Source organism: Antennarius striatus, chromosome 21, assembly GCF_040054535.1.
Source record: "Antennarius striatus isolate MH-2024 chromosome 21, ASM4005453v1, whole genome shotgun sequence".
In the NCBI taxonomy this organism is placed as follows: Eukaryota; Metazoa; Chordata; class Actinopteri; order Lophiiformes; family Antennariidae; genus Antennarius; species Antennarius striatus.
Window position 1 is genome coordinate 11,722,118 of NC_090796.1, and position 22,953 is coordinate 11,745,070.

At 39.4% G+C, this 22,953-nt stretch overlaps 2 protein-coding genes across 2 annotated transcripts; one reads left to right on the forward strand and one right to left on the reverse strand.

Moving 5' to 3' along the window:
• The first annotated feature begins 7,539 nt into the window (after positions 1-7,539).
• On the forward strand, positions 7,540-16,160 carry cep55l (centrosomal protein 55 like). The gene is made up of 12 exons (XM_068305748.1): positions 7,540-7,656; positions 8,007-8,212; positions 8,315-8,422; positions 9,408-9,542; positions 12,182-12,235; positions 12,316-12,460; positions 12,544-12,671; positions 12,878-13,071; positions 13,299-13,422; positions 13,530-13,601; positions 14,108-14,227; positions 14,401-16,160. The coding sequence occupies exons 2-12, from the start codon at positions 8,024-8,026 to the stop codon at positions 14,611-14,613; spliced, it is 1,482 nt and encodes a 493-aa protein (XP_068161849.1). The 5' UTR covers positions 7,540-7,656; positions 8,007-8,023; the 3' UTR covers positions 14,614-16,160.
• Positions 16,161-17,161: 1,001 nt separating this feature from the next.
• rbp4 (retinol binding protein 4, plasma) lies at positions 17,162-19,298 on the reverse strand. Its single transcript, XM_068305665.1, has 6 exons — positions 19,158-19,298; positions 18,803-18,908; positions 18,549-18,685; positions 18,295-18,401; positions 17,695-17,907; positions 17,162-17,404 (listed from the first exon to the last, which is right to left on the reverse strand). The coding sequence occupies exons 2-6, from the start codon at positions 18,902-18,904 to the stop codon at positions 17,385-17,387; spliced, it is 579 nt and encodes a 192-aa protein (XP_068161766.1). The 5' UTR covers positions 18,905-18,908; positions 19,158-19,298; the 3' UTR covers positions 17,162-17,384.
• Positions 19,299-22,953: the final 3,655 nt, after the last annotated feature.

Consider the following 22,953-nt stretch of genomic DNA (forward strand, 5'->3'; position numbering starts at 1 on the left):
AATAGACCAGCCTCCAAACCCGATTAGCCTGTGTGCCTGCAAGCATGCAGAATTCATTGCTTGTTCTTGCTTCTCATTGTCAGCAGCCTTTGTGCGAGCGCGTTATTCTTCAGTTGTTTTACCTTTCTGCCAAGGCTCAGTTGTTGTTTGTGTTGTTCTTTTGGCTTTACAGCATACGTATTCCCTAAGAGTGAACCTGTTTGCAAATCTGGCATCCAAGGTTCTTATCTTTCTAAGAGAGCCAATGCTTTGCGTTACAAAAATAGTTAGCTCAGTGTCCAATCAGCAGTCAGGTCACTGTGTGGAAATGTCACCACAACCCCAGTGTCAGTGTCACAGTTATCCCTTGATTGCACTACAGCTGCTAATGGCACAGTCAAACCACCAGTAGGATTTAGAAAATAAACCTCTGAGGTTGTTAATGTTTGTTTCTTGTCATCCATTTTTAGTACTTTTGACTCTATCCAATGTTTTTCACAGTGGAGCTGTTTACATCAAACATTCTGTTTTCACTTCATGCCCAGACTTTATCTTAAAACAGAGTTCTACTGTTTTACCCCAAGAGGCACTTTCTCAGAGAAGTATTTACTCATTAGCATATCCACAAGTGGCCACTGGTATGATAAGTTCACCTGAAGAAAACTCTGAGAAGAGTCAGACCCATTCAGGTCTGCTATGTTAGGGATTCTCAGCAACAGCTCCTCTCATCCTGTCAATCCTCATGACAACATTGCTGTTGAAATATTCTCTGTGAAAAATGACCAGCAATAGGAAATTAAAGAGAAAAAGAAATGACAAGTTTTGAGCCACGATCCTGAGGGGAACAGAGTTTCAATTAAAGATGAAGCTACCAGAGTTTAAGCAAGCAAACACAGCTGAATTCTGAAGTGAGCTCTTTTTTCGCTAGTCTTTGCTCATCGCCACCAGGGTTGAGTGAGCATTCGCTGTGAGTGCCAGTGAATAAAAAAATAGGTGGTAGTTTTGTAATTAACATAATCCACTGGGTTGTGAAAAACATCTCATCTACAACAGCACTAAATTAAACACTGAAAATATTCCAACTTATTTTATGCAGCCACTGATGTTTGTGTTCTTTTTTTATTTAAAACATCTCAAAAACATTTTCAATCAAAATTAAATGTATTTTCAGATTGTCCAATCAAATTTCTTGTTCAAAACCTTTACCCTTCATTAGATTAATGCATATTCATGAAGAGAAAGCATTGATAAGAAAAATGTAATGTCTCCATCATGACCGCTCAATCACTCTTGCTGAGTCCAGTGCGGAAACTGCACTGGACTTTCTGAGGATTTTTGTAATTTGCGTCAAAAAGTGTGGGGGGGGGGGTCACTTTCCCTTGAGCAACCTTTTACTAGATACATTTAAATTCAGATCCACTACTCTGCTTCCTCAAAATAAATTGTATTAATTAACTTAGAATTTAATCAAGCAGTTTTGGGTTTCAGCAAATAAAACCTTAGCAATGCAAGGAAGACTCAAAAATCAATGAATTATATTTATTCTCTGAACCCATTTACCTTATTTTTTTTAATAACATGTTATTTGCTGAACATTGGAGTTACAGCCAATTTGTCTTTAATTCACTCTCATTCCACTGTCAGGAAGTTTTTTTTCCAACCACAAGTGTTCATGCAACCTTTGGCGTAAGATAACAAAATGAGGTTGACAGCAGGAGTACACAACTGTAATCATCTAATCTGAGTATGGCTGTTAGTTCCGAAGCTTGCGAGCAGAGACTATTTTCCAAAATGCTTTAAAATGTGATTTCTCTACAGAGTTTCTCATCTGGAAAGGAGGAAGGGAAAGAGAGTAAAACATTTGTTATTTCTTCTGGATGTGATCGGTGGATCTGTCTTTGCTGAAGCCTTTTATCCTAGACAGGCCGTGTTACCAGATGTTATGAATGAAGCCGATGCAGGGAATGAGCTGAGGTCCTTTTCAGGAAACAGGGTTAACAAACCCTGACTAACACCTGTGAATCTGGGTTAATTTACCCTGTGAACCCAGGGTTTGCGGTTTCGCAAAGGCTGCTCAGGGTTAGTTTCAACAACACAGGGTAAGTGGCTGCAAAGAAGAGATAGATGGCATGGGAGTCAATGAATAAAAACAGTTCACAAGAAGAACATTTTGATCACCATTCATATAATTCGTAACATGCAACATTATCCTAGATTGCAAGAGAGATGCTGTTAAAAAAAAAAAGAAACCTGATCCTTAGTTCACCTTGGCTTTAAGCCAGTGTCATGTATCAAAACTTCTTCTTCTTTTTTTTATCGATCTTTTTTATTTTGTCATGTTTCAAAGTATTAACTCCAATTTGTGTCAGCGGTGAGTCTGCCAATTTTTATACAGTACAAAGCCACATTCTTTTCAGCAGTAAGGGGTAGCCAATTGTGCCAATGTAAACTCCTCTTTTCTTACTGCTGACAGGACTATGATCACAGATACTGCTGACTAGATTGTGAGCTAGATGTCTCCTGCTCATCAGACATTCAGCTGAAGTAGCGAGGACCAGTGCAAATGATGTAATGTGCAATCAAACTATCATTGTTGCATTGGTGAGGTAAAACTTGCATTACGACACGCAGTGAAATTTCAGAGCGTGCTTTTCTTTCTGTCATACAAAGCAGAGACGTTCATTAGTCTTATCTCTGTTAAATTTGCCCACCATGCAACAGCAATGGGAAATCAACCCTGGAATCCATCTAACCTCAGCTTGGCAGGATTTGGTTGCTTCTATAATTATAATTTGCATGAAAACATGATTATTACACTTGTGGGAAAAATGGCTGTTTATTGTATGGCAATGCAAAACTATTCATCCCAGCCCGTTCCTGATGTCACTGGTTGGAACATTTAAGCTTTCAAGGCTTTAAAAATAAATTTTCCTTCTACTTAAAACATAGAGGCCCAGGGACCGTCTATTAGGCCATTAATAGATTGCAAACTCACAGTCTGAGTTACATCTCACTCTGCTCTCTTCCACTCTGGATCATTGCTGTGCACTGTGGGTCGTAACATACATCACTGTCGCTGGTTTGTGCATGGTGTTATAATTTAACAACCAGAGCAGGAAGGTTGGAAATAAACACAAAATGTGGTGTGTGGACACGGATGTTTCTTGGAGAACAAAACAACATCTTAAAAGCAACACAGAGTTAAATTTAAAAAAATTATTTAAAGTGTTGTGTAAGTGATATTTATTCATTCCAGTAACCAGATACAAGTACTAATATATCTGCAAATCTTTGTTGCACCCAACAACGCATTTGCTGGATCAGTTAAATACATTAACTGATGTAAGTGATCTGCAATAAGGTGATTTTTAATTTACAGTTTTCTGGGTAACATTTACCAAATCTTTACCATATCAATGTTCAAAATCTAATTAACCTTTAAAAAAAGTGATATTTGAGGTTGCTTTTCAGAGATGGTATCTAACTTGCAGTCATGTGTGCAGTCATAATCAGACAGTTTGTTTGTGTCCTCTCTATTAAAAAATAAATATAAAAGATTAGCCTTTATCAAGTTGGGTAACATAAATATATTCAACAAGAAGAGCTATTCAGGATTTTCCCTCATATAAAGAGAACGTCATCCCTGTAATAGAACTGTGATGATGCAAATATGAACTCGTTCTTTCATCGTCACTCTGGGAAGGCAGACTGCTGAATTCCAGGGAAACGACTGAAACAGTCAATGAAGTCAGCGAAGTTTTAATTTGCACACCGCCTGTCTCATGTCTGCTATTCAGATATCACATGTTAATTTGCTTTTTTAAATTTTTGTTTTGATGATTCCATGTTGAGGCTGGTGTTTCAACACGTCGGTATTTCAACATGTGTTATGTCTTGTTGTTCTATATCAATCAATTTTGTTTATATAGCACTTAATCATGGCAACAGACATTTCAAAGCACTTTAACAGACAGAAAAATCCAACTGAACCCTCCAAAGCAAGCATAAGCAACAGTGGGGGGAAAAATAACTCCCTCGTTGAGGAAGAAACTCCGGACAGGACCCAGACTCTTTTGGGCAGCCATCTGCCTTAACCGGTTGGGTGGAAAATAAATGAAATAAGAGAAAGAGAGACAGAGAGGGAGTGGCAGATAGGCCAGATAGAGTGAGTGTCTTTATGGTTATAGTTAGACGATTTGATGCTGGCACTGAATTTGGGACGAGAAAGTCAGGCTCATTAGGGTCACAGAAGGCATCATGCAGCATACAAGACTGGGGTGCATCATGCACAGACTACCCAGCTAATGTCATATTTCCTACAACAATTCAACATCTGACCTTCCAATTTCATTGTACATCTGGGTAATTACAAAAGAAAGACCTTTACCTTTACCTTTCTTGATCTGAATTTTATGGGAAAGAATATGCAAATCACCGGTCTTTGTCAACTTCATCCACAAGAGCTCACCGACCCCAGGAGATAAGACCACAACCACATGGTAATGCAATGCAGCATGAGGTTGACTGCAAAGTTGAAAAGCTGCATATGGTCTGCTGATGATGTCGACATAGCTCACCAGGAGACTAATCCATGAGCCAAGTTTCTCTCTGGCACTGGTGAGAAAATGCCAGGGGCCAGTCAGACAGCATGGCAATGAATAAATGTTTTCTTTATCCACTTTCCAGGCACATAATCATTTTCCTATAGCTTTCAAACTTGGTTTCAATTAGTGACATTTCCATTTTGTTGTCTCCCTTCAAACAATCATTACCTGGGTGGAGAGGTCTGGTTTGGTGCTCTATATCTATGATTATCTCTTAATGTCATCCATTATACCTCAACTTGCCTCCAAGAGCTAGAAGGCGCTTCACATTCATAATACAAGAACAAATGTAGTCTCGGGCTGCCATTTTCTCAAGCAGATCATTACTGGTTCAAACATCGGAAGGTCTCATACCTGTTCATGTTGTGCTGCTGTTCTTCAGTTGAAAAACAATCAGCCCGACTACAAATATACAGAATTGACACTTTCCTGTCTTTTTTCAAATGAAAAATACCAGACAAGACAGCACTGACAATCAAGATAATTTTCATTTGATGCATTTATTTATTTAGTTTATTTTTTTCAGACATGTTAATAAAACAAACTTTACACCTTCATCACATTTACAACATCAACAACAGCATCTGAAAAAAAAAGGGGGCTGACGGGTTTAAGCCAATAGGCTTGTGAAAATCTGATGTATAATTAACTTGTGGAGGTTTACAGCTGTGATTATGGGGCATGCTCACAGATTGGATACCCAGAATTTTACAGCAAATTAAGTTGTCATATAAAAAGCACCTTGTGTCTTCAAGCCTGTAAATTTCAGCATTAAACTGAACAGACCTACACTAACTACATGTTTAAAGTTACACATATCATAACAAATATGAGCAACTTAAGTGCAAGTGCCCAATTTAGAAAGATATTTATAAAGTCTTACATATTCAAAGTGAATTTAAACATTTTGAAGCCAGTTTTCAAGTTTGATATGAATTGTAGCTGAATATAATAATAATTGTGATGTTCCGAAACTCACAATTTGAAATTCTCGACCACTTTTCACATCAAGTACAGGGACATTCTATTGACAAGAAGCAGTTACCATCTGAGACATATCAAATACGCTCGGCATCTCTGCAGTTTTACCAATTGAAAAGATTTTGCTCCTCTGCTAGAGCCTTTGAGACAGGCAAGGTCAGAAAAACTCAAAAGCAAGTTTCCAACAAGGAGTTTCTCTGGTACAATGGATTGATTGTGTTTACAACAAAGCCAGACAGAGGTCTGGTGAATATCTAATGTAGTCACAGAGTACCAGTAAGTCAAATAAAATTAATTTGTGTGTTTGCTTGTAGCCTTTACCTTGGTTAAATCAAATCAAATTCATAACACTGAACTTCCAGTATATTTTGCCCTCTAATGAAAGTTAGGATGATATTTTCAACAAAGCACTTCAAATAAAAAAAACTGGATCACCTTTGCAACAGTTCATACCAGCCTAGAAAAGTAACATGTCCATTATAAATGGACTGGAGTATTGCATTCAGAAATAGTATTGAAAAATATGCTTGAAAATGCATGGCCTGTTCCTGTGGTAGATTTATTTACAAGCTTTTTTAGTATGTGTGTGTGGGGCAGGGGGGTGCATCCACTCTGTTATTCTATTAAAATACCATTCTTTTCCACACATGGAATTATGTCTGATAAAACTCATGTCTTAATTATTCTGCATTTATTTTTCATTCAGGAAGGAAATGGCTGGGTTTTTTTTCAACTGTAAGAAATAGGTATGCCTAGACTCCAATTCTGTATTCAGTATTTTATTGTAAGCCAAGCACACCTTTTACAAAATATGTACAACCTAAAATTCATCGTAATTAGCCTGCATTATTCTACCTTTAACATTCCACACAATAAGAAAAAGCACGCTGTCTCAATGCTTTTTCCTCCCACAGATGCTGAGTCTCTTCATCTCTGTTTTTGGGCCATACACGTCTGAAAGATAACTTGTGATTTATGTAGGCTGCACACACATTCAACCACTTTCTAAAATACATTACAGCACCCACTGGAAACGTACTGTTCATGCTTTCTGTATGTGTTCATATTTTGTGCCCTTTAAACAGAAATAGAGCATAGAGCAACAAACACTTATTTTTAAAGTGTGATATTCTGACCCAGAAAATCTGGTTGTTGCACACAGGTCTATATTTATTCTCAATTTGCATTTTGTTGTAAGACATTGATATTATAAATAGGTCTAGGGTGGCCAATTTCATCAGCCTACTGCAAGCAAAATTATTCAGCCACATTTTTCATTGAGTTTAACAATTTAAAAGCTACAAATACAACATAATTACAAGTGTTAATTCCAGATATTTCACAAATATCTGGAATACTGATTCATGTGGTGGGAAAAAAGGTTTTACTGTTTGAAATCATATACATTCTGGATAAGTGCACTCCTTCAGTTGATATGTGCTACATTTTTCTAATAATGTATACTGTTTTAAATTTCCCAGTTTGGGATAAGTAAAGTATATCTATCTACTAATGATGCTCGAGTATGCTTAAATCGTTTATAACGTCAATTGACAATAAGTCACTTTTTTTTTCTTTTATCGTGTACCACACAGGAAATATTCATGCACTGCAGCAGTTTACAGGAAGACATACAGTACTGTATCTATTTTGCACATCAGAAGTTACGTTGTTACAAGACGTCAAACCAGTTTGGGTGGCCAATCAACGCCCTCCTCCATGTGTACGCTTCATCTGTTGCACAGCAGAGCCCGACGAAGAAGATCGACACTAATTTAAACCCGTATATAGCTGGAGAGAGCGTAAAATTATTAGTGATTGGAATAAATACTATATTTAAAGCTAACTGGATCGAATACAATAATAAATTTTTTGCAAAGAACAAAGTTGTCAGTTTTCCTTCTACACACCGCCTCAAATGAATCACTCGGGGACACGCGGAGAATAGAAACACACACACATCGCGGATACTTAACGGATATGACGTATACGCGCTGGGATTCAAACATGAGGAAACGAAAACGTCGAGTTTGACATTGTTTCACTTGTCACACACGGTATTCTAAGGGAATATCCACCCTTCGTTTTATTCGTAAGTGCAACATTAATTGACATCAAAAGCTGACAACCGAGGGCGAACTCTTGTTTATTAATATTAATTAACGTATTTTCATGATTTAATTGTTTATATAATGGATTGATCCCCGAAGGGAAATTAGTGGCACACTCTAGTACCATGCTTTAAGCAACCATTAGTGTTAATATTTAGGTCTGTATGCATGCAACGTTTTTTGTATGGTAGTCATGTTACGTCATTGTGACTGCTTTAAGCGTTTTGGGCTTTCCTTCAGTTCGATTTTTTTTTATTGTCCAAATACCAGACAAATTGAAACTGGATATTTAATAATTTTCTTTTTAATTAAACAATCTCTTTATATCTAGGTACACGCACAGCAAACATGACATCTAAAGGTGCTAAAGAGACCATCGTCAACAGGTTGGGTTTCAAATCCAACAGCTCTGCCTCCAAGGCCGAGGCTGAGTTGGACAGGATCAGGAAGGAGAACGCTCACCTCAAGAGGAAGATCGATGATCTGTCCAAAAGGCATGTGAAACCGCCCGACTCTGACAAAACCAAGCTGCTGGAGGTAAAGAGTCAGTTTTATCACTACTGTTAATGAATTTTCTGCACGTCTGTCTTTTTCTGTCTTTTGTTTATTTTTATTTTTGTCTCATGTTGATTGTATCAGAGGATTCTTTCCCTGGAGACATTGCGAGAGAGAAACAATCAGCAGTTGCTTGTTAAAGAGCAGGAAGTAGAAATGCTCAGACAGCAGCTGACAGCTAAAGGAGGAGAGGTATGTACATGGCATCTCTGAGAAGAAATGTTTATGGGCAAACATCACTTACGTATATACTGTACAGTAATATTTTGCCCCTCGCCCTTGATCTCTATCTCTAAAAACACAGATGTAAAAACACATATTTGGACACCCTGAGGTTGCAGTTTTCTGTCCAGTGTGTGAACACACCTCTGCATCTGCATCTTTTTGAGACTAGTCCTTAAATGGTGAACATTGGTTGCGCTTTGGCACTGTGTTTGTGACATATTTATCCCCAGCAGATGGCATCTACCAGAAACAGGGATAAACCAAAATAGAATTCACCCTCAGCTGGCACAAAAATGATTAGGTGGAACTGTTTCAATCTCATTTTGACAGCAATTCAGCTGAGTGACATTTAAATATCCAGCAAAAACTGCATAACACATGGTATGCACTGTATATACCGTTCACTCCCAATTTATTAACCAACTGCAGCGCAATTCACACGTTTCACTTCAATGGATGACTGAGTCATTTTTGTTTAGTGAGTGAATCTGCCATCATTAATATGAATTTCATGTTTTCCCAGTAGAAATCAGGTTTGAAATTGTACATAAACATATTAGGCTTACAGTTCAAGTAGGATCCCAATCATGCATAGATCCATTCACTTGAATGGCAAACTTTTTGCCTGAAATGTAGTGTCAGTTTGTGTGCATTAGTATTCATGTCATTTTTCTAACACACTGCTATCTTTTTGAGGTTATTATCCATGTGAAATCTTTTCCTACTGCTGTACTTGTCATTAGACAGAATTGCAGCCAGCTAAAATTTGGAAATGGCCTGCTGGCAAATGGCATATCAACTATTTGACATGAATGTGTCAGCAGATTAAATTACTCTTGCCTCGTACTGTCGTTTGCGTTAAGATGATAATTTCTTACAGACAAATATCCTGTTTCTGCTTGAGCTGAAGGTTATAGAAAACAATCAGGTTTCATGTTGTTGTGTATTTCAGGTGGTATCATCACTGCAGCTCCAGCTGGAGCAGCGGAGGAAGGAAGCTGAGCAGAGAGATATGATGTTCCAGAATTTGTCACAAGAAACAGAGAACCTGAAAAGCAGGTGTCAGTCCTTAGAAGCTCAAGTGGCGGTAGGTTGATTTATATTCGCCATAAAACTTTCGTTTGTTAGAAAGGTTGATGCTACCATTGAAATGCCTGTCTCGCATTATTGCTTGTTTTAAAATGCGTCTTTGCTGGTGCCCGTAATGAAAACCTTTTAATGGCATGACGTTGGTAATTAAAAATGCTTATTCAGTAACCCAAATTGTTGACTAGCCGTAGGATGTTTTATTTTAGTCTTGGCTCTTTTTTACCAATCTCTGAGGAAAATATAGAGAAAAGTTTTTGCTTGTTGGATTTCCCGAAGACAAAGTTAGAATTCTGTTGTCAGAAATAACTGATGAACAAAGTTTACTACATGGTTTTATTCTTTTCTCTGGTGGAATATTTTTCTCTCCTGCCCAAGGATTAAATTTTGCAACAGCCTTGGGTCCTCTGGCTCCCATACTAATATCTTTTAGCTCCCAGATTTCATTTTTGCTTTTTTTTTGTACTGATGCTGCAGAAAATGCTAATGTTAGGTTATGATACATCAAATGACATTTTAGCAAGAACTCAACTTCAGCTCCAACAACACTAAAAGCCACTGGTCAGATTTTTTAGCCATTGTGGCACCTGTAGCTGATGTACCTAAGATTCTTATTGTTATATAATTTATTTTTGCTACAAACCCAGCTGCTGGAAAAACAAACCTTATGTGGAATTGAAGCTGCAGCTATAACTCTGTCCACTAGGTGGCATCCTGTGGCCTCCGTGTGTTTTTCTCAGCTGCAGACTGCACCATCTCCCTAGATCAGCCACACTGATTTGTGTGCAGCACTTGATATGAGTGTCACATCGACACAATGTAAATATAAATACTCCCATCACAATAACACAGCAGTCCTAATTAAATAAATATTTCCAAATTGAATTTGTTTAATTAATATAATCAAATCATCAGCACAAGAGCCATAGCTGCCACTCTGTTCCCTCACAGTTGTGGTTGTGTTTCATTTCTTATCAAAAGGCAGCGATGATACCCAGGCAGTTCTAGTATACTTTGAGCACAGCAGGCTCCCACTTCACCCTTAGATAGCGGTCATTATGATTCTCTTTGGCTTCTGGGCAGCCTTAGGTGGTGAAATCATAAGTAAAGAATTTGATTGAAGATTCTGTAAATCCACCTAATTTCACCGATTATGTCCCCGCCGAGAGGGCGTATGAGGTTACTCTTTGTCGGTGCATCCCAGATTACAGTCTATCCGTTTCTCCTCAAACCACTGTATTGAATTTAAATCTCATATTTGTCATAGTGTCCCTAAAGGTATGCTTCTCGTAAAGATGGGCTTATTTGTACTTTTCTAGGTGCTATTGAATTTAGATTGCTTTCATGTCTGTTTGCTCACATTCACTCATGATGGAGGTTTGTGGCCTACCTGCATCAGCCAAAATTTTGTTTTCAGTTGTGGGCTCATGTGCGCCCTTTGACACAGTTCTTTAGATCATCACTCAGCTCCCCAGGGGCTCTACCGCAGTACTGTATATCAAAATGTGTATCTTAAACAAACTGGAAAAAAAGATAACAGCAGCAGCCAGCACAAAGATAAAGCATGTCTCGTTGTCTCTGATGAAGGCATGCTCTATGTGGTCAAGTTAGATGCTAGACGTATTGAAGCTCACTCAACCCGAGCTCCAGAATTGTTATTTTTAATTATTTATTCTTTTAATCAACTCTTGTCTTCAAAAAAGAGAGTTTGAAGGATATAAAAGGCACTTTTTACAAGCTACATCCAGATGATTTTTTTTTCTACATGAAAGTCATCACCAAGCTGTACATATTGTTTCTGAATTCCTGCTTATGACTAACTTTATACTGCAGGTCAGAAACTATTCAAAAGGCAAGTCAGTGTACAAATGAATAGGAATCCATGTTGCTCATAGATTTATTGTATTACAACTGCAACTCTAAGCGGATTTCCTTATCTTTTTTTTACCTTGGTGGCGATTTTCCAGAGCTGTTCACCACTTTCTAACCTCTTTGCTTAGCTCCTATTTCCTTACTAGTAATAATCTGACCTAGAGACCCTAATGCAGCCTTTCTGTCGGCCTCAGTTACACAGAGGCTGTTAGCGGGCTTAGCTCATACGTTTAAATCCATCTGGAAAAAGTTGACAGGGTAATGTTGCTGTCTATTAGTGTAAGAAGTCACAGGGCTTGAGCACAGAGATGATCGTTCAGATATCTGCTTGTGTGCTTAGGCGGTGAGCAGGATCAGACTGTAAACCTTGAGGTCAGGGTGCCAGAGATATGAGATGACTGACTGTCCTCAAGGGATGGATCTCGAGGGAGCGACTCTCGCATTAGTGACCTCAGTCATGAGGTCAAGTCTGAAAAAGTTTTGCATGATTGAGCATGAATCCTTTTTCTTGCATCATTTAAAAATGACTAGTATGAATATTGTGTGGATAAGGCACTGATTTTGCAGTCCGGGATTCTGCACCACACAAATAACAATAACATTAAGTTTGCAGAACGGATGAGGCAATCTTTTTTATTTGTCTTGGATTAGCAGTGTATTAAAAATTCATTTTTTTAATTTACAGACTAGTGGCTCATGGAAGTGTCAACTGAAAACTCCGGTTATCAGATTACGGTTTATTTGAAGACCCTGTTTTTCTCCCCACAGAATGGACAGGCACTACCTGGAGACCTGGCTTTAGTGCAAGATCAGCTGAGAGATGTGAGTCCAAGCAGAGAAGTGAAGGTCTCTATTGTCGAAAGACAGTATGTCACTGTAGGGTTTGTGCTTCTCATCACTAGGCTCTGGAGAAGAACAAGCAGTGGCTGACATATGACCAGCAGAGAGAAGTCTACGTCCAGTCTGTCCTTGCTCGCTCAGCAGAACTGGAGCAACAGCTGGGCCAGGCAAAGCAGCAGCAAACTAAAGCAGAGGCCACGTCAGATGGTGACTACCTCAGATATTATAAGCAGCACTGAGAAACATTTGGCTTCACAACACAGTCTTTATAACTCCTGCTAATGTTGCAGTTCCAGACAAGGACACTCAGCTCAAGAACCACTGTGACCAGCTGTTGTTGGGGGTACAGAAAGACCTGGAGACCCAGAAAGATCTGATCACCAGAGCACAGCAGGAGCTCAGTTTGGAGAAGGAACGGGTAAATCCAAGAGGATTTAAATTCACCCACACCCCATATATTGACCTACTGATTATTTAATTGACAGTGATTCATAATGAAATCTTGAATAGCCCTAAATTTTTATCAAACTAGACTGTGTTTTACAAACATTCTGATAATTATTTTTGGACTTCTATAAGATAAAATTTCTAAAACCAAAAATGTATACTTTTGGGGCCTTTCAGAACTCTAACAACCAGGCCGAGCTGCAGTCTCGAAAGGAACGCACTGCTCGCCTCCAAGAAGAGATGTCTGCGCTGCAGAGGAGGTATGATGAAAAGTGTGGCGAGCTGTCGTCCTTCCTGGGGAAGTACAAAGAGAAGAACGATGAGCTGGATGAAGTCAAGATGCAGCTGCAGGCAGAGCGACTCAGCAACAGGTAAAGCAAGTTTGCTCTTGTTGTAGAAACATACAGTTCATCTTTAAATATGATAAGTGGTAAAGGGTGGGCTGGAGATCTGATGATTCATAGACCTTGACTGACAGCAATTACTGAATGTGCGAACAAGAACAAGATGACTTTTAAATACAGTGGTGGTTAAATGAGGTATAATTAAAAACTGTTATTCTTCATATTTATGTGGATTACATCAACACTGCATTTAGACATGAAGTGTTGGAGGAGAAGAAGGTGTCATCTGAGCAAGTGCACAAGATGACAGTGGAACTAGAGAGCATGGAGATCAGGCTGGAGGAGGAGAAGAAAAGATCTGCCGACCTTCTTCTGCAGGTGACACTTGCCGTCACTCTTGTTTTTTTTCTTTCATTAATAAAAGATATTGACTGAGTTTCGCTGGAATACAACATTGCATTTTACTGATGATTTGGACATTACAGGTAAATATGCTGCAGAAATCCCTTCTTAGTCAAAATGAAGAACAAAGGAGAATTGCAGCTCTGGAGCAACAGGTAATCCTGAGTGTTTTACAGAAACATAGTCCAACAGTTGGAAAGATCTATATGAAATTGTGCAAAATGATGAGCCAGCCTTGAACAGTGAAAACGAAAACCAAGTAAAAGTCTGCCATGGAGAAATGGTGGAAATTAGCACTTGTGCTAACACACTATAAATGACGCGTCTACGAGTTGTGCAGCTGTGCAATGAGGAATGTGATTGTTATATCCATGTCAAATAAATAAACATTAACAGGTTGTTTTCTGAAAAAAGCATCATTTTTGAATAGTGGGAAATTCGAGGTAAATATCCTACAGTTACAGGATTTGAATTTACCTCATCAGCAAAAAATCCTTCAGCTCAACTGGGCTGTGCACCATGAAGCACATACAGTTATATAATATTCTGACTGACTACTTTTTTTGAGAAGTGAAATCCATACTGACCCCGGTATAACACTGAAAGCACACTGAGTTTTTGGATCTCTGCCACTCATATGTCTCCCCTGCCTAACATCCAGATATCTGCCAAGGACTTTGAGAATGAAAAGATTGATCGTCAGACCATGCAGCACCAGTTACATAAGGTGCTGAAAGAGCTCCGCAAGGCACGTGATCAGATATCCAAACTGGAGTCTGCTGTAAGTGTCACTGCATATCAAAATACTGAATGTTCACTGTTAACTAAGGCAGAAAGAATGGCTGTGCCTGGGCTATTCCTATATCCAGTAGTGATGGATTTACACGGATGGTATTGTACAGAACTTTCAAGTATTTTAGTAGCAATGGCTAAGGTCTTATTTTTATATTCCAGAAACAGACAAACACCCGTTTCTCAGAGCCCAGCTCCTACAGCAGCCTGGAGTTTGATGGTCTTACTATCAGTGGTCCTCGTGTTCCCACATCTCCTCCTAAAGTCTCCAGCCTCCTGGATGAGAGTTTCCTAGAGTGCCCGAAGTGTCAGACCCCCTATCCGGCCAGCCGCCACAGAGAACTGCTGGTACATATCGACTACTGCCTTGCTTGATCTAGAAGAGAGAGGATCCCAGTGTGTCTTTCAGCTTCTGACTCACAGTTGCAAAAAAAAAGAAGTTACTTGTGAGGTTACTTGTACACCTCTTCAGACCTCTAAATTTTTCAGATGAGTTGGAGAGGTAAACTCATTGTTTGTTTAACTTGGTCGTACTGACATACGGTGTGGGGCACCTGGTAACAAGTTACGGACCAAAAAAGGCTGGAAACCACTGGACTAGATCTTGTAAAGGGACACATTTAGAATATTCATTATTATTCAATCAGAAAGACAAGCACTCCGAGTAAATCATGGTTTAATTGAATTCTACCAGTTATTTGTTTTAATTTCCAAATTTAGATTGAACTTCTGTGTGTAAATCTTCATACAGGACAGGTAGTTTTAACGTGCTTCTGCTACTTATCATGCATTGGAATAAACTTACTCTCAGAGTGGATCACGTTCCAAATAGAATACTATTTTTTGATAGCTAAATAAATTAATTTATTGAGGGATTTATCTTAAAATTCTGTATATTCCACACAAAGGACATTGAAACTTCATTATTTATAGGTGTGTTTCACAATAGATGAGTATGGCGGGTTTACATCAGATTCTAGAGTACCATCAAGCCAAATATTGATCCAGTAATTTATTCAAATATGAAAACTTTCCCTCCATATTCTTATTGATGTATTCTTCCTGATTACGTTGTCGAATATATTTGTGCTGTTTGGTTTTTAATCTCAAGAAGCCTTCAGCTTTTTAATGAAATTATTTATTCTTGGGCAATTTTTCTAAAAATCAAGCTCTATTTTTAATGAAGTTTTTTTTAGTATTTGAGACACTTTTTTGTGTATAGGGCAGCCTTTCTAGATCACATGAGGAAACTATTTTTCTGATATATAAGTTTACAGATTTGCAGATGTAAATAACTTTTGTTTTTTGACACGTTGAAGGGATATTTTCATTGTTGTCTTACTCCTTATGATCATTTTATTTTGACTGCATTGAGGGTCGACAAAAAATACAAAAATATTACTGTGTGGAGCTGTAGGATATCTAGTGTTACAGATCATGTGACTAATCACGGCCACATTTGCCTGAAGTCCACCAGCCTTGAAACACGCATCCTGGAACCTAATTGGTCACATGGTTCCAGATTGCCCTTGTATACTTCCCCTATCGGGTGATTGAGCTCACTTCCATCTCCACCTTGACTTTACAAGCCTGCTACTCTGTGGAGTTGGAATGAGATTGCATGACTTAATTCCTTGTACTAAACTATTTAAGGAAGGGGATTAGCAAAGTGCCTCTCTGCAGGGAAAGGGGGTTAAGGTGCCTTCATTGCTCAAGCCCTGGAAATGTAACTAGATAGACTTAAGACAAGACACCTCTACACGGTCATATTTTAAAGATTGTAGTTTCATTTTGGCTTTTAAAAATACAAGCAAAGAAACACGTTGTTTTGATCAATCTTCTGTCAGTTTTGCTGTGTTAAGTTTTGTCCGATGCTACAATCTTTTCCCATGCACTGTACTGTATAAAATGTGCAATAAAGATATAAATCTCCCTCTTTTGTGAATGTGCTTTCTGCTCTTTGTGACACATTATTTGTGAATGTAGATGCCACAGTTACAAAATCTACCAAAATTCCTGTGCTTTGCCACTTTGCTGCAGTCTGACAAAATGCATGAAGATTCTAGCTGAAAATTTACTTTTGAATATGTTCTCTGGGCTCACTACACATTCAATTTAATATGGCTTAATCTTCAAGTCAAAGAATGCTTTTGGGCTGTCAGCCAGAGGCTCAAGTCCTGTTCGCTACACTGAGGTTAACAATCCAAAGCCTGTCAGCGTGGACTTAATATTTGCTATCTATAAATACAGTACAGATAAATATCAGCAATCAAAAATGGTACCAAGCCAATAAAACTTAATGTTTAATTTCAAAAACAGCATGAAGAGGTTTGTATTACACAATCAAGAAAGAACAAATAGTATTGCTATGTGAGTGACTGAACACTCATTAACAACTTTGGTTTTGTGCTAAAAGATAGTGTTCGGCCAGTTTTTTGTAAAAGTGGTTATCCTCCAGAGCTGCAATAACACAGACAGTTCGACTTCACCTCAAAAACATTTTTATAACCGTATATTTGTCATATTGGTCAAAAACATTTCAAATGTTTTGGTCATTGGGGCGCACCCCGAAGTCGCGACCCGTCCCTCCACCTCTCCTGTACTGATTGTTATTAATTGCATGCCTACAGGCCCCTAGTGTGTGTTGTGCTTGTTCTGGGGCCTGCATACAATGTTTGTGTGTGCTCTGACTAACATATATATATATACTTTATATGCATGTACAAAACTGGAGTGGAAAATATAATTTCCCCATTGTGTGGTTGAATAAAGTGTCTTTAATCTTTTAATAAGCTACCACTCTTTTTTTACTTTAACTGTTCTCAAGTTCCTTCAACTTCCATGAAGTAGAACATTACTGTACACTTTTCTGAAGAACATATAAAAATTGTGACAGATGTCGAGGACAAAATGTATGACCAAAAATCTCCTTTACTCATGAGTTTATTTAATAAATGACAACAATCCAACATCAACAGTCACCTTCCTTTTCTATTTACAGCACAGTCACGTGAAAGCGACAGTTTAACAATCCCCCCAGCTTTATTAATTTTTTAAAAATGGTAACAAGACAGACGGTTGAGGAGACGGGACTGTGATGAAATTCAGTCCAAGGCAACCAGTCCCTGGGAGTGGCGCTCTTTTTCTCAGCTGCTGTCGCAGAAGCCTGCGATTGAAAGAGGTCAACACATTTAGTTTACAACAAAATAAAACATTAGTATAAGTAACTCACGTAAGTAAAAAAACAGTGGTAACAACACCGGTGATGATACAGCTTTCTGACAGAGAAAGATTTGTGACTAACATCTATCCAAAGTCAGACAGTGATCACAAGGACTTCTTCATATTACTTCTGTCATGTGGCATCTCACCACAGAGAATGTCAATTATTCACTAAAGGCGTGGATAGATCACTGATTGCATAATCAAATGAACACTTTGAGGAGCTCAACTCACCATTGTGGATAATGCGTCTGTATTTTCCGTGAAGGCAGATATCACTCTTCTTCTGGATGACAACAGGCTGATCCTCTGGCCTCAGGCCAGTCGGATGACGAGAGAATATGAAAGAATAGCTATCCATGCAGGTACCGTCAGTGTTTACTAATCTGCAGGAGTAATGGACGGCGTAATTGTCGTAGTCAGTGTCGATCACCCAGTGTTCATCATCTAAGAAAAGGCAGGAGGGAAAGAGGGAGGAAAAGTTTCACTTTTTACCAAACTTTTTTTTTTGTGGTTTGTGAGATATCTTTAAATTTTTATAACAAACATGGTACCCCAGCAATATAAACCGCTGATAGACTTAAAAGTCTGATTGTCTTCATTCAAAATATTGTCTTTTCTAAGTGAATCTATGCATTCTATCCATTTATACAAACGCAAGACTGTAATAATGTAACGTCTGCAGGTCAGCACCACATCAATGCATCTCAACTGGTGAAATAGCTTATTCTGATGAACGTGGAATATCCTGTCGAGCACAAAAGCCGACAAAATTCCAGTTCAAAATTGAAGTTAGATCCCATCACTGTTGAGGTGTAATGTTCCACAACTCACTTCCAGTCTGCAGGTATGATGCGACTCCCCAGTACTTCATCTTGAACTTGGCAGGGTCAGGAGTTTCCTCAAAGGTGGCCAACATGTGGGCACACATTTCCCAATTGCTGGAGGTCAAAGAGAGAGATGTGCACTATGGTACGTGTGTACAAATAAATGGAAGAGAAAGGCTACTGTTTTAAGAATTAAACTTGCAGCAATTGCTGGATAGAATGAAGAAAAGGTGAATGCTAACATTAAAAAATAAATCTTACTTAAGGATATTGACTCTTCCCTGAGCAGTGGCCGTCATTTGGCCATCCTCCTCTATTATAAAATTGGCCATGACGTTATCAATTAAAAATAAGCCCTCTGGGTCCTTCTTTCCAACAGCATACCACGTCCCTGCATACTATAACAAAGAAATCCAGGAGTGGGTTCAACACATAGAGTCCGAATGCTACAAAGAAGATGTCATTATGATTGTTGACGTTTGTAAATCTTGTAAATCTGTAAATTTCCAACTCACTCTGGTCTTGTCAAAGTTCTGCATTACTTGGATGTTGGCCACCTGGCAGTCCTGTGCCCAGGACAAAGCCAGGAGGCAGAGGGCCACAACGTACCGCAGCATTCTTCTACATGAGATGGTAGAAAAAACAGAAATAAACTCAGAATGAAAGTAGTGGATGAGGAGAAGGGGGGACAGTGGGAAGTAACTACAAATTTGGCAGCCATATTACCAGTATTAAAGTTCTCAAGTCAAGAAAAGTTACAAGGCTACAAAGAAAAGCATGAACACCTCGAGTAAAGGACCCAAAATCATACAGATGAAAAAGTCAGAAACCAGTCTCAGTAAAAACACAGCTACATCGTTAAGTGCATACCTGATTATGGATATGTGGTCGTGTCACGGAGATTCTCTGTTTTTCTGTCAGGATATGCCTTTATATACCAGTGGCTGGTATTGCATAAGGACTTATGGAGACCCGACCCTCCCCTGCACTCCTCATTGCTAGCTTGCCTTCCATTGGACGTTTACATAACTGCAGGCCCCTATTGATTTGTGTGCTCTGCAGATTTTGGCTGCAGAGCATTCCAAAAGTGGTTTCCTGTCAGATCTGTTGAGGACCTCTCGGTATTGTAAAAGCAACAAGCATAAAAACGAACAGTAAAACAGGAACATCTTGAAAAAGCTATACAAAGCATGTGTAGATACAAACACAAATCTGTCATACTCCAGGGCGCACATTCTGAGAAAACAAGGTAGTGAGTTGTTTGCTCATGTCACTGGGGATGATGGAGTTTACATCAAGTTACAGCTTGAATGTAACGCATGCACAGGCATGAAACTACACTGCAATTCTGAGAGAAACATTTGTGAGTGTGTCTTTTTATAGTGAATCCAGACAAAGCTGAATGCATGTTTCAACAAGAAAAAAATATTACACCCGATATGCATGATGAAGTGAGGAGGGCATTGAAGAGGATGAAGAGTGGAAAGGCAGTCGGTCCTGATGATATACCTGTAGAGGTATGGAAGTGTCTAGGAGAGGTGGCGGTAGAGTTTCTGACTGGGTTGTTCAACAGGATCTTAGATAGTGAGAAGATGCCTGAGGAATGGAGGAGAAGTGTGCTGGTGCCCATTTTTAAGAACAAGGGAGATGTGCAGAGTTGTGGCAACTACAGAGGAATAAAGCTGATGAGCCATACAATGAAGTTATGGGAGAGAGTAGTGGAAGCTAGACTAAGGGCAGAAGTGAACATTTGTGAGCAGCAGTATGGTTTCATGCCAAAAAAGAGTACTACAGATGCAGTATTTGCTTTGAGGATGTTGATAGAGAAGTACAGAGAAGGCCAGAGGGAGCTGCATTGTGTTTTTGTAGATCTGGAGAAAGCTTATGACAGGGTGCCCAGAGAGGAACTGTGGTATTGTATGAGGAAGTCTGGAGTGGCAGAGAAGTATGTTAGAACGGTGCAGGACATGTATGAAGACTGTAAGACAGTGGTGAGGTGTGCTGTAGGTGTGACAGAGGAGTTCAAGGTGGAGGTGGGACTGCATCAGGGATCAGCTCTGAGCCCCTTCTTGTTTGCCATGGTGATGGACAGGCTGACAGACGAGGTTAGACAGGAATCTCCATGGACTATGATGTTTGCAGATGACATTGTGATCTGTAGTGAGAGCAGGGAACAGGTGGAGGAGAAGCTAGAGAGGTGGAGGTTTGTCCTGGAAAGGAGAGGAATGAAGGTTAGCCGCAGTAAGACAGAGTACATGTGTGTGAATGAGAGGGACCCAAGTGGAAGAGTGAGGTTAGAGGGAGAAGAGATCAAGAAGGTTCAGGATTTTAAGTACTTAGGCTCAACAGTCCAGAGCAATGGAGAGTGTGGAAAAGAGGTGAAGAAGCGTGTACAGGCAGGATGGAACGGGTGGAGGAAAGTGTCAGGTGTGATGTGTGATAGAAGAGTTTCAGCTAAAATGAAAGGAAAGGTGTACAAAACTGTGGTTAGACCAGCGATGTTGTTTGGTCTAGAGACAGTGTCACTGAAGAAAAGACAGGAGACAGAGCTGGAGGTAGCAGAGATGAAGATGCTGAGGTTCTCTCTGGGAGTGACCAGGAAGGATAGGATCAGGAATGAGTACATCAGAGGGACAGCACATGTTAGAGGTCTTGGAGATAAAGTCAGAGAGGCCAGACTGAGATGGTTTGGACATGTCCAGAGGAGAGATAGTGAATATATTGGTAGAAGGATGCTGAGTTTTGAACTGCCAGGCAGGAGGCCTAGAGGAAGACCAAAGAGGAGGTTTATGGATGTAATGAGGGAAGACATGAAGGTAGTTGGTGTGGGAGAAGAGGATTCAAAGGACAGGGTTAGATGGAGGCAACTGATTCGCTGTGGCGACCCCTGAAGGGAAAAGCCGAAAGGAAAAGAAGAAGAAGATGCATGCCTCTCATCTGTATTGTTGCATTAGCTGCTGACTTGATTATATAGCCAAGGGACTCTTCTGTAACTCCCAGAAATCTGTTAAATGGTGGACAGATTATGCAAGTCCGCTCACAACAGAAAGAATCAATACGAAACAGAGATAATTGTATACAGTATTGCATCCAAGCACAAAGTCTGGAGTTTTGATGAATGACTTGATTACATTAACTAAACCCATTTGTCTTTGATTTCAGCGCACTGTTGTTATTTGATCAATGATAAAATGTGTGTTTATAAAATAGCCCTACATACAAAGAAATGCTGTTTCTTGTGAACCCAGACTGAAGAACTCTGCTCGTCCAGGATCTCATGTTTAAAATGTACATACTTTATATAATACAAAGTATACACAAGACAAGAGAAATACATGAGCTGCACTGTCTCACAGGTCTGTGTTTCATCAGACTAAATCTATGGTGGCAGACTACGATACGCTTTGCCGTTGTCATGCACTGAAATCGTGTACTCGGCCCTCTGAGGACCGTCTGTCTGGATGAAGGAGTGCAGCGCTGCCAAACATCTGCAGCTTGCATAACCATGGCCCCAGCTAGTCAAAAACAGTTCAATCACTCACTTTCAGCAGAAATAACAGCATCTGGAATTTGGCCAGAGGCAGCATAGCATTTCATAATCTTGGTTATGAGCCAAGACACAGTATGCATTACACTGCTAGGTTTATCTATACATTCAAATTGAAGAAGAAAAAAATGGTACAGGCTAATGACGGTCTGCTAGAAAAAGTCAGGCTCTTGTTATGGTGGGTGAGAAATGCCTAATGGCTAAATGCGGATTCTTTCTGAGCTTGCAAGAGGGCAATGTGGGTGCTTTGTCCACTCATTCCACTCAAATATACACCACAGCCTCAAGCCTAAAGTAACAGTCAGTTCAGTTTGTCACTTAATGACAGCTGACTTCAATGCATTTTGGAAAATGTGCAGAAATCTAATGAGATGCCATCTTGAAACAAATCCTGTGGCGACGATTGCTCTGGATCAGACACAGTTTAAGCCGGAAATCTTGAAGAAAAAAATCTTTTTTTCTTAAATACGCATAAAAAAATAAAATAAAGAAAGGTACTACAAAAGACAAAACAGATTCTATTCATCCTGAAAAGAGAATACTAGAATTTCAAAGGTGATATATTATTGATCTTCATGGTTACATTTTAGTGTCTGTCTGTATTTCTTCTCTAGCACACAATCCCCCAGCCAGTTTACCCCACTGTGAAATGGGCTGCTGTAAATTGTTTCCTCGACTCCTCGCATCAACACGCCCACACAGTTTTTGTTCTCTCTTGATGAGCTTGCCTTAATCCCCAAGGTAAAAAATAGTGAGGAACTCTTTGTCTTGCCAGGCTGCCAGCAGCTAACCAGACAGTACACTCAGTTAATAATAGCCAGCCATCTTTGTTTAGGTCCTTGTTCCCAGACATCTCCCTAATTGGCCTATCTCCAATTCTAGGACTGATATCTTTGTGATGATGGTGATTTAATTGGAACACGCAGGTAGGTCCTAACTTTCAGAGCATTACATCGGCTCCCATTATGGCTCTAAACACAATCACTGCCAGCGGCTGCTGCTATTTAGGTACTCCCTCCAACTGTAGCAGCAGCGAGAAGGACAGAGCAGTGGTCATGGGCGGTTGGCTCGTTGGGCTATTTATGGTGTGCCAATGATGTCACATCTATTTCTTGCTCA

What these genes read in the sequence shown, in the direction of transcription:
- cep55l (XM_068305748.1), top strand. Translation starts at nt 8,024, where the DNA reads ATGACATCTAAAGGTGCTAAAGAGACCATCGTCAACAGGTTGGGTTTC. An exon ending in AGCAGAGGCCACGTCAGATG is followed by an intron (nt 12,461 to 12,543) that starts GTGACTACCTCA and finishes CTAATGTTGCAG; the next exon opens with TTCCAGACAAGGACACTCAG. An exon ending in TTGCAGCTCTGGAGCAACAG is followed by an intron (nt 13,602 to 14,107) that starts GTAATCCTGAGT and finishes CCTAACATCCAG; the next exon opens with ATATCTGCCAAGGACTTTGA.
- rbp4 (XM_068305665.1), bottom strand. Translation starts at nt 18,904, where the DNA reads ATGCTGCGGTACGTTGTGGCCCTCTGCCTCCTGGCTTTGTCCTGGGCA. An exon ending in AGAACTTTGACAAGACCAGA is followed by an intron (nt 18,686 to 18,802) that starts GTGAGTTGGAAA and finishes TCTTTGTTATAG; the next exon opens with TATGCAGGGACGTGGTATGC. An exon ending in GGAAGAGTCAATATCCTTAA is followed by an intron (nt 18,402 to 18,548) that starts GTAAGATTTATT and finishes TTTGACCTCCAG; the next exon opens with CAATTGGGAAATGTGTGCCC.